This window comes from Euleptes europaea, chromosome 1 (assembly GCF_029931775.1).
Source record: "Euleptes europaea isolate rEulEur1 chromosome 1, rEulEur1.hap1, whole genome shotgun sequence".
NCBI lineage: Eukaryota > Metazoa > Chordata > Lepidosauria > Squamata > Sphaerodactylidae > Euleptes > Euleptes europaea.
In genome coordinates this window covers 9,287,246-9,297,385 of record NC_079312.1, presented here as the reverse complement: position 1 = coordinate 9,297,385, position 10,140 = coordinate 9,287,246, and the positions used below count along the sequence as shown (strand labels likewise).

The following is a 10,140-nucleotide window of genomic DNA, read 5'->3' as shown; positions in this document are numbered from 1 at the left end:
GCACCATCAGAAGGCCAGCAGGAGAGAAAAGAGTGAAGCAGAGGCAGGTATTATGGGAGGAGGGTGTCAAGGGAAGACAGAGAAAGGGAACGAGCAGGGGAGGGACAGTGGCTCAGTGACAGAGCATCTGCTTGGCAGGCTGAAAGCCCCAGGTTCAAGCCCTAGCACCTCCAGCTGAAAGGAGGTCTAACTCTGAAAAAGGCAAGTTCATTTCGGGAGGGGGTTGTGGCTCAGTGGTAGAACATCTGCTTGGCATACAGAAGGTTCCCAGGTTCAGCCCCTGGCATCTCCAGTTTAAAGGGTGAGGTGGTAGGTGATTTGAAAGACCTCCATCTGAAAATGTGGAGAGCCGCTGTCAGTCTGAGAAGACTATACTGACTCTGATGGTCTGATTAAATATAAGACAGCTTTGTGTGTCCGCGTGTGAGCATGGCTGGGGGAAGTGTTAGAGCCATCAGTCAGCAGGAATGCTGTGTGGCAGGTTTGAGGTCAGATGGTAGCTTTGTTCTGCGAGCTTGAAGTGAGGAAGAGGACCTCCACCTGTATTCTTTCTCTTTGAGTCTTAGCATTCGCCGGCCTTTTCTGCAAAGCAAATATGACTGCTGTCTCCCACTTTTGCTTGTGAAATGCCTTCTGACAGTGTAATCGTTCACTCACAAGGACAACGTGTCGGCTTTGCAGGACTCGGGAGCCCCGCCACGTGGGGCAGCTGTCGTAGAAGAGTGCGGCAGGCCCGTGGCACTGCCAGAGACTTCTTTGGGGCACCGATTGAGGATGGAAGAGCCAGGCTTGGCTGGACCTCACACAGGAAAAACATGTGATGCTGTTGAGGCCAGGAGCGGTGAGGAATTCTGGGGAGAAACGGTACGGAAAATCCCGGGCGACAGGCCTAGCAGCCCAAATGCCCGGCACCTGCGTTTCCGGCATTTCCACTATCCAGATGCCAGGGCCCCCCGAGAGGTTTGCAACCAGCTCCATGACCTTTGCCGCCGGTGGCTGAAGCCTGAGCGACACACCAAAAACCAGATCCTGGACCTGGTGATCCTGGAGCAGTTCCTGGCTGTCCTGCCCCCGGAGATGGAGGGCTGGATCAGGGAATGTGGGCCGGAGACCAGTTTCCAGGCAGTGGCCCTGGCAGAAGTCTTCCTGCTGGGCCAGGTAGAAGACAAGAATCAGGACCAGATGGTGAGTGTGAAGCATCCTAGCAGTTGAGAGGGGCCAAGACCGTGTCCATCTTTCCCCTTCCTAGAAACCACCCAGGGGAAGTCCTGCCTTTCCCCTCTGCTAGTCCAGGGGCAGTAGCTCAGTGGAAGAGCCCCTGCTTGGCATGCAGAAGGTCCCAGGTTCAATCCCCACCATTTCCAGTTGAAAGGATGAGATAGACCCAAGATCTGACTCAGAACAAAGGCAGGCTTATTAGGGAGGGGTGTGTGGCTTTCAGTGGTAGAGTATATTCTTGGCACACAGAAGGACCCAGGTTCAATCCCCAGCATCTCCAGCTGAGAGGATAAGGTCAGAGGTTATGTCAAAGACCTCTACCTGAGACCCAGGAGAACCACTGCCAGTCAGAGTATAGAATACTGACCTTGATGGACCAATGGTCTGATTCAGTATGAGGCATCTTCAAGAGCTTCAGAACAGTTCCTTTCCCAGTCTTCTGGCCTGAGATTCTCCGTTTTTCCAGGTGCAGGGGCCATTTGCAGAACTGGCTAGTAATTTCCCTGAAGCAGAGAAAGCTCCTTCGGACACCAGCCAGAGGTTACTGTTCGATGGGATCACACCGGAGAGTGATCGAGGGGCCTCCACACTGGGTAAAGATCCATTGGGCATTTTTAAGATGTTATTTTCAAGTATGCCTGAAGTCTGTGTGCTGTTTTTGTGTGACTGTATGTGTATGACAGAAAGGGAGTGGTGCTTGCTTTTTCTATTTTTCAAAAACATGGAAGTCTTTCTGTGTAGAAGGCAGAAATAACAGAGAGTGGACGGACTTGAAATCATCCTGCCTAGAAAGGCTACCTAATCAAACTCATTTGCAGTAGGTTCAAGACATGTGAACCACTGAAGAGCCAATGACCAAACCAATATTTTTAAACTCACAAATTTCTATGTATGCCAAATAACTTTCAGAACATCAGTGAGAATAATAATTGCACCCGGCGAGTTGCAAACCCAATTCATGAGCTGAAATGGTTTGCCATTGCCTGCCTCTGCATACAATCGGTTAAATTAGCAGCTTCCCTGTATAATTTTTCATTTGACAAGATTGCAGATTGTAACCCTGTTTCAAAACTTTTCAAAAACATTGACTGCATCCATTTATGGCTGCCGAATCGTGATCGGTTTCAGAGGCTGCGTAACATGAAAACCTTTTTTTTTTAATTGAAAAATTCTTTCTCAAAATTTGGTTCTATTGAATTGAACCCCCCCCCCTCCACACACACACACACCACCCATGTTTCAAACCTGAATGTGGATGTGGTTACTGGGTTGCAATAGCTTTCACTGCCAGGATCACCGCAGCGTAATTTGTTGACTGCTGGGTAGAATCCCCTTCCCGCTGCAGGGTCACTTACTGAAGCTGGCTTCGGCCATTTCCAGGGGTGTGACATCCAGCTTCTGATCAATGCAAACATTGTGATGATGTCTGTTCCCTTTGGCCTAATCATATTGTGTCAGAAAAGTATCCACCAGGCTCAAATCGAGATATATCTACTATTAAAGCACTCTGAACAAACCATGATCTGAATCTCCTGTGAGACCATCGTGTGGTTCCTGTTCATGGTGTAGTGGTTGGAGTCAGGAGGCCTGGGTTTTAATGCCTGCTGTTAAACAATAAAAGGGGGGGACCTCATCCAGAAAAGTACAGGGAGCCTCAAAGGTTGAGCTGGAAACTATATAATCTGTAACAAAATATTTATATTTATTATATGATGTACACAATACATTTGTTTAAAACACTGGGCCTGGAATACAGGCTACATATAAAAACATTGGTATAAACTGTTACAAAGATCTCACACAAAGTTGATGGTACACTCATTATAAATGACCAATACTGGACCAGAGACTTTTTTGCCTATTGGTCCTTCCTCAGTGGCCATAAAAACAAAATGTGATTATTAAAGATACGTTTGGAAATACACCTTACAAGGTATTTTTAACTGAAAATAGAAAACCTTATATCTTGTGTGGCCTGATGTTAATTATTAACACAAGCCATGGGTCTTTCAGCATGGAAACATGGTCTCACAAAAATCTGGTGTAAAATTACCAATGTTTCCGGATGTGTGTAACATCAACCAGTGATAAAATGTATCACTGAATACCTTCTGTGCTGTGGAAACTCACTGGGTGGCCTTAGGCTAGACACACACTCTCAGCATAACCTACCTCACAAGGTTGTTGGGAGGAAAAAATGGAGAAGAGGAGAATGATGTAAACTTTATTATTAAATAAATAAACTGCTTTGGGTCTGCATTGGGGAGAAACGCAGGATATATCTGAAGTAAATAAATAAAGAAGTAAAACAGGACTTATATGGAGTTGAAATACAATGCATCCCCTTCCTGAAGTCTATGCTGCACAGAAGCAATGATTAACTTGATTCATGCAAAGCCCTTCTAGTAAAAGTGCATCCAAAAGTTCTTCTCACAAGCAGAAGGAATTAAGTGAACATATTTCAAGATGTTTACTATGCAAGTGATAGATTATAAAAACTATTGGAATAAGAGGGCTGCTGATCTCAGGTTCACTGTGCTAATGTAAAAAAAAACCCCACACATGTTATGTCTGGTATCCCAATTTTTTTGTGTGCCATCAAGTCACAGCTTTATTTATGTATGTATTTATTTATGTATTTATTTATTTATTGTTTCAATTTAATACTCCGCTCTCCCCGGCTGAGAGCTGACTTAAGGCAACCCGTAGGGTTTTCAAGATGAAACGTTCAGAGGTGGTTTGCCATTGCCTGCCTCTGTGTGGGATGGAGTTCTAAAAGAACTGTGATTGTCCCAAGGTCACCCAGCAGGCTTCATGTGGAGGAGTGGCGAATCAAACCCTGTTCTCCAAATTAGAGTCCACTGCTCTTAACCACTACACCACGCTGGCTTTCCAGGAGTGCAGTACTAGGTGGTTATTTGGTGTCGTGCAGCAGGGGTCTTCTGATGTTCATAACTGATCAATATTAGAGAGACTTTTCAAACAAGAACTGCTAGGTTTGAGACAAGTAGCACCTCAGAGACCAACAAGATTTTCGGGGTATTAGATTTTGAGAGTCAAAGCTCCCTTCATTGCTAATGAAGGGAGCTTTGACTCTCAAAAGCTTACACCCCAAAAATCTTGTTCATTTCTAAGGTGCTACTGGGCTTGAATCTAGTTGTTCTACTGCAGACCAACTTGGCTACCCTCTGAAACTTTTAACGCAAGGAACTGAAAAAATGAATATAAAAATACAAAATGTGTGTGTGAGATGAAGGCTGTTCCTCCTTTCTTTTGTGTCCCTGAACAGGTGACGGAATGGCATTAGCGATGCATATCAGGTTGTCGCTTCTTTGTGACGGGGAGGAGCCGTCTGCTGTGCAACCGGATCAGGTAGGGGAAGGATCACTGGGAAGAGATGAGCAGGGGGACAGCCTGTGTGACTCTTCAGGGCCTGGAAGAATCAGTTTCCACTTTGCATCTGTTAGGGGTGCCCGTTGGGAAGGCTGACTGTGCAGTCCCCTGAGGAGTCACTCCAGGCTAAGCCCAATGGAGTCAGTGGTCTTAGCCGTGCTGAATTGTGTGGCAGGGACCGTACAGGCCTGCTCATGGGAAAAGGTTGAAGACTTCATCACTGTGCTAGAAGGGGAAGAGTGGTTGTCTTATTTTTTTATAACTCTTGATTTTAAGTTTATTTTATAATAACAACAAAAACAAAATAAAAATAGAGCAGCAGTAGGTTAAACATCCTTGCACAGTCGAGATATGTTTCAATACTTGGTTCCAATATATTGTTACAATATTATACATCAGTACTTTTAACAGAAATCAGCAGAACTTAATAAATGCAAATCATACGATAGTTTCGTGGGCATCGTTTACTTCGTGATGCCCCCTTTTCCACATATTCTAGAAAAGGCAGCCATTTATTTAAAAAGTTTGTAGAGTAAGATAAGTTATTTGCTACTTTTGAGTTGTGAAGATATCTAAAATTAAAAGGTTCCACACCTTCTCCTAGAGTGGTTGTCTTATTGATGAATGTTTTCCTCTTTTCAGGGCCTGCTGACGTTTGATCAGGTAGCCATGCATTTCACTGATGGAGAGTGGGCCCTCCTGGACGCCGACCAAAGAGCCCTGCACAGGAAGATCATGGAGGAGAACCGCCAGAATGTGGCCTCTCTGGGTAAGGGTCCCCTTGGGTCTGTTGCTTCAGTTCTTTTGGTGGCTGGAGATCTCCCACTATTACAAGTGATCTCCAGGAGGCAGAGATTAGTTCAACCCAGGGGAAATGACCGCATTGGAAGGTCATTGGATTCTACAGCATTATACCCCATTGAAGTCCCTACCTTCTCCAAACCTCGCCGTCCTCAGGCTTCACCCCCAAATCTCCAGGTATTTCCCAACCTGGAGCTGGCAACCCCATAGGCTTGCCAACTCCAAGATGGGTAATTTCTGAAGATTTGGAGGTGGAGTTTGGAGATAACTGGGTTGGGGGGGGGAAGGACTTCAACAGGATATAATTCCATAGAGTCCACCCTCCAAAGCAGCTATTTTCTCTGACCTCCAGTCGGGAGATCTCCAGGCCCACCTGGAGGCTGGCAGTCCTAACTGTACAAGTCATCTGCTCCTCTTTTTGGCCTGGTAGGACTAGGAGATATCTTTCAAGGCAGCTGCAGCCCTAACTTGGTGGCCCTTTATGAGAACTGCAAGGCTTGTCTGTTTGCCAGGGCTTCTGATGGGATATGAGCAGCACGCACCTTTGAAGGAGGGAGGGAGGTACCTGGAGTACTTAATTTTTTGTTCGTTTTTTCACTTGTAATGATCTTATTACTGTTTGCAAGCCCTCCTTGAGTCAAAGGGAAAGGTGGGGTATAAAGTTTTCATTAAATACCAGTGAGACAGGCATTTGTTTGTTTGTTATTTTAAATTATTTATATCATACTTGTTTCCCCAATGGGAGGAAAATAAATATCGAAACTTGGATGTCGTTGCCTTCCTGCCATCTTGCATTTGAAGGAGCTGGAATAGTCCAAGAGGCCACTGCCCTGAGCTGAATGGCTCAGGCTGGCCCTGTCTCATCAGCTCTTGGAAGCTAAGCAGGGTCATCCCTGGTTAGTTGTTGCGACGGGAGACTACCAAGGAAGTCCAGGGTTGCTTACACAGAAGCAGGCAATGGCAAACCACTTCTGTTCCTCTCTTGCCTTGAAACCCCGTACAGGGTCACCATAAAGACAGCTGCAACTTGAAAGCAGTTTCTACCACCAAAAGGCCACCTTCCCAGTGGGGTTGTGCCCATTCCCTTCCCTGTGCCCATTCGTAGCCTCAAAATGTGTTGCTCGCTGTGGCTGCATTTGGGGTGCTTCCTCACCGCATGCTGGGCATCACACCATCTTCTGCCAGCATGACTCTTCCCTTTCCCATATTTGTATCTGTTGCATCCTTACGATCTTGCAGTTCTTCCCTTTGGTGGTGGTGGGGGTCATGAAGACAAGCGGTCTTTAGAATATCTCTGAATCTTCTGCTCCATGCAGAATCAGAATTGGCTGACTTGAATGTGTGTTTGTGTTTTTCCCCCTTCCTCTTAAGAAGGACCTCTGATTCGCAATCTGGATCTCCATTCCTGGCAGGAAGAAGGAGATGCTCGATTTGTCCAGGTTCCCAAGGAAGAATCGTTAAGGAGTTGCATGGGTGAGGCTTTTTGTCAGTCATATGAAAATATGGCTCTGCATTCTTCTGACTTAATTTCTTTTGGCTTTTGCTGGGGGTACAGTTTACATGGCAGGGGAAAGCAGTGGCAAACCACCCCGTGAGCATAGTCTGCCTAGTAAACATCAGGATGTGACATTACTCCATGGGTCAGTAATGACCCAGTGCTTGTACAAGGGACTACTTTTACCTTTAGGAATGACATTAGAGATACTAGGTCTCTCAGGTGACAGCCAATACACCTGAACTCCTACTTCAGGATTGAGAAAACAGGCTTTAGGCTATGATCTAAGAACAGAGGTGTCATTCTCTCGGTGGGAGGGACACACTGCAGCCCCCATCCATAAATGGAAAGAGGCAAATACACGTTGCCATTGTTTGCCTGTTTATGTAAAAGTTTTGAACAGGCATCTTTGGCAGCCTTTTATAGCCAAGGAAATTCTGTTGTAGTGGGAAGAAGGGGTTAAGAGAATCATAGAATCATAGAGTTGGAAGAGACCACCAGGGTCATCTAGTCCACCCCCCTGCCCAATTCAGGAAATCAACAACTACCTCCCCCCACATCCCCAGTGACCCCAACCCTCCCCCCACCATGCAGGATCCCACAATCAAAGACCTAATACACATTGCCCTTCCTCCCCCCTCCCCCAATTTTGTGGACATTCCTACTTCTCCCAGTTCATTGCAGTGGCTGGTGGGAATTACTGTCCTGGAACTCCAGAAGATGGTGAAGCTGTTTCCACCCATGTCTGTTTTTCACTGATACCAGGTGCCGTAGGTATAGTAGGGATGACCCACCAGGGAATGTGGAATCAGTGAGGGAATGCCAAATGAAACAAAAAAAGTCTACCTGCTGGTGAAAGACAGTGATAGAAGGGGCTAGCCAAATTTCCCTGGGGAGGGAATTCCATAACTTTGGTGTCATGGCCAAGAAGGCCCTTTTTCAGTTTGCTGCTTTCTAGGCTCAGATGAGATGGTGGGGGCACCCAAAGCAAGTCCTTCACATATTGCCGTAGTGGTTGGGTATGTTTATATGGGAGTAGGCAAGGCAGTCTTTACATTATAATCAAGGGGGGAAAAATCCAGCAAATTATTTATGTGCAAATGGAGCTGAGGAAGGGGGATAGGATTCAGTGAAAAGGCAGATTTATGGTTGGTTTACACAACCAGGAATAGTCCACTGGCTGGGAGTGTCTCTCTGCAATTCTCAAGCCCGACTTCATGTGGGCCTTCAGTTTGTATTGGTAGGGAGTGACCCTGGGACCCTTCCACATGCAAAGCAGATGCTCTTGTCATTGAGCTGAATCTGGGTTTCCTTGGTCTAAGTGCACCATGCTGGGTGTTGCTCCATGGGTACAGGCTATTTAATATTGGGAAGGATCCACTTTTCCACTTAAATTGTAACATTTTTAAGCCTCTTCGGTGGGATGTCAGTTGAAGGTATTTTTAAAAAGCATGCTGCATCAGAATAACAGCTAATTAGGTTTGTTCCTTGATTTCACATGAGTGGCAGACCCTAATCTGGAAAATTTGGTTTGGTTCCCCCACTTCTCCATGTGAAGCCTGCTGGGTGACCTTGGGCTAGGCACAGTTCTCTCAAAACTCTCTCAGCCCTACCTACTTCACAAGGTGTCTGTTGTGGGGAGAGGAAGGGAAGGCGATTGTAAGCTGCTTTAAGACGCCTTTCTTCTCTTCCCCTTCTCTTTTATTACCAGAATTGTATAAATGGTTACTCTTGTGTGTGCAGACTAATATTATCGCCATGAGTGAAGGGCATTGTTGTTTTTAACATGTTTTAGTTTTAATTACATATTGTATTGGGTTTTAAATAGGTAACGTAAGCTGCTCTGGGCCTGGGTTGTCGGGATAAAGCAGCCTAAACATTGAATCAATTATTATTTTTATGGTAGAGATAAGCGGGGTATAAAAACCAACTTTTCTTCTTCTTCAGGCTCTGTTAATCCCTCTGCATCTTACTGGTTTCCCTCAGATGGATGGAATGAGGGAGAACCACTCAGGGAGATATTGGGAAGAGGCAGGTCTGAAGAGGTGGAACAGCACAGAATCAAAACGGAAATAAAGCAGGAAAGGGGGGATGAATGTTCCATTTCTCAGGATGGTGAGGCCTCTGTAATCCCAACCCCAGAAAAAACAGGCACGGGAAAGGAAACTAGTCAGTGCCCCGTGTGCCAGAAAATCTTCCGTTGGAAATCAAGCCTTTATGCGCACTGGAGAATCCATAAGGAGGAAAAACCGTTTCAGTGCTCAGAATGTGGAAAGAGCTTTTGCCAGAAGGCGAACCTTATTCGACATCTAGGAGTACATACTGGGGAGAAACCATTCCAATGCTCAGAATGTAGCAAGAGGTTTGGTCAGAGGGATAAATTGCTTAGGCATCAAGGTATCCACACAGGGAAGAAACCGTATTCGTGCTTGCAGTGTGGAAGGCATTTCAGAGACAAAACGGATTTTACTTCCCATCAGAGAGTCCACACAGGGGAGAACCCATATAAATGCTTAGAGTGTGGGAAGAGCTTCTGCAAGAACTCAGACCTTACAAGACACAAAAGAATCCACATGGAAGAGAAACCCTATCAGTGCTCAGACTGCAGCACGGATTTTTGTTTTAAATCAAGCCTTAAACATCACGAGAGACTGGATGCAGGAGAGGAGCCATATAAATGCTCGGAATGTGGAAAGAACTTCAGTAAGAACTCAGAACTTACTAGATACACAGGAATCCACATGGGAGAAAAACTCTATCAGTGCTCAGACTGTAGCATGAGTTTTTCTCAAGGGGGAAGCCTTAGAAGTCATCAGAGAATCCATACAGGGGAGAAGCCATATAAATGCTTGGTGTGTGAAAAGAGTTTCACTCAGAGAATAAACCTTAATTCACACCAAAGAATGCACGCTAGGCACAATCAGAACCAATGCGGAATACCGGTTGCAGTGTTGGATTAGGGTGGGAGAGATCTGCGTTCCAATCACTCAGCCGTGAACGCTTACTGGTGACCTCCGATCAATCATTTTTCATCTAGGTCGAATTGAGGAGGACGGCATTTTCCATCATGGACTGCGGAAGGGCAGGGTAAAAAAATAATAATACACAGACAATCCTGTAAATCCTAAAAAATGCTCTGGGCATGGGAAGAACTTCAGTGGAGCACCAATTTTTCACCTAAAGGTGCACAACAAATAACATCAGATGGTTTTGGATTCATCAGACCTTTATAA

At 45.6% G+C, this 10,140-nt stretch overlaps 1 protein-coding gene across 1 annotated transcript; it reads left to right on the top strand.

Annotated features, from left to right (window-relative positions):
• Positions 1–651: 651 nt before the first annotated feature.
• Positions 652–9,867, top strand: LOC130485479 (zinc finger protein 436-like). Its single transcript, XM_056858722.1, has 6 exons — positions 652–1,185; positions 1,685–1,811; positions 4,508–4,590; positions 5,254–5,380; positions 6,784–6,885; positions 8,855–9,867. Exons 1-6 carry the CDS (start codon positions 775–777, stop codon positions 9,865–9,867), a joined length of 1,863 nt encoding a protein of 620 aa, XP_056714700.1. The 5' UTR covers positions 652–774.
• Positions 9,868–10,140: the final 273 nt, after the last annotated feature.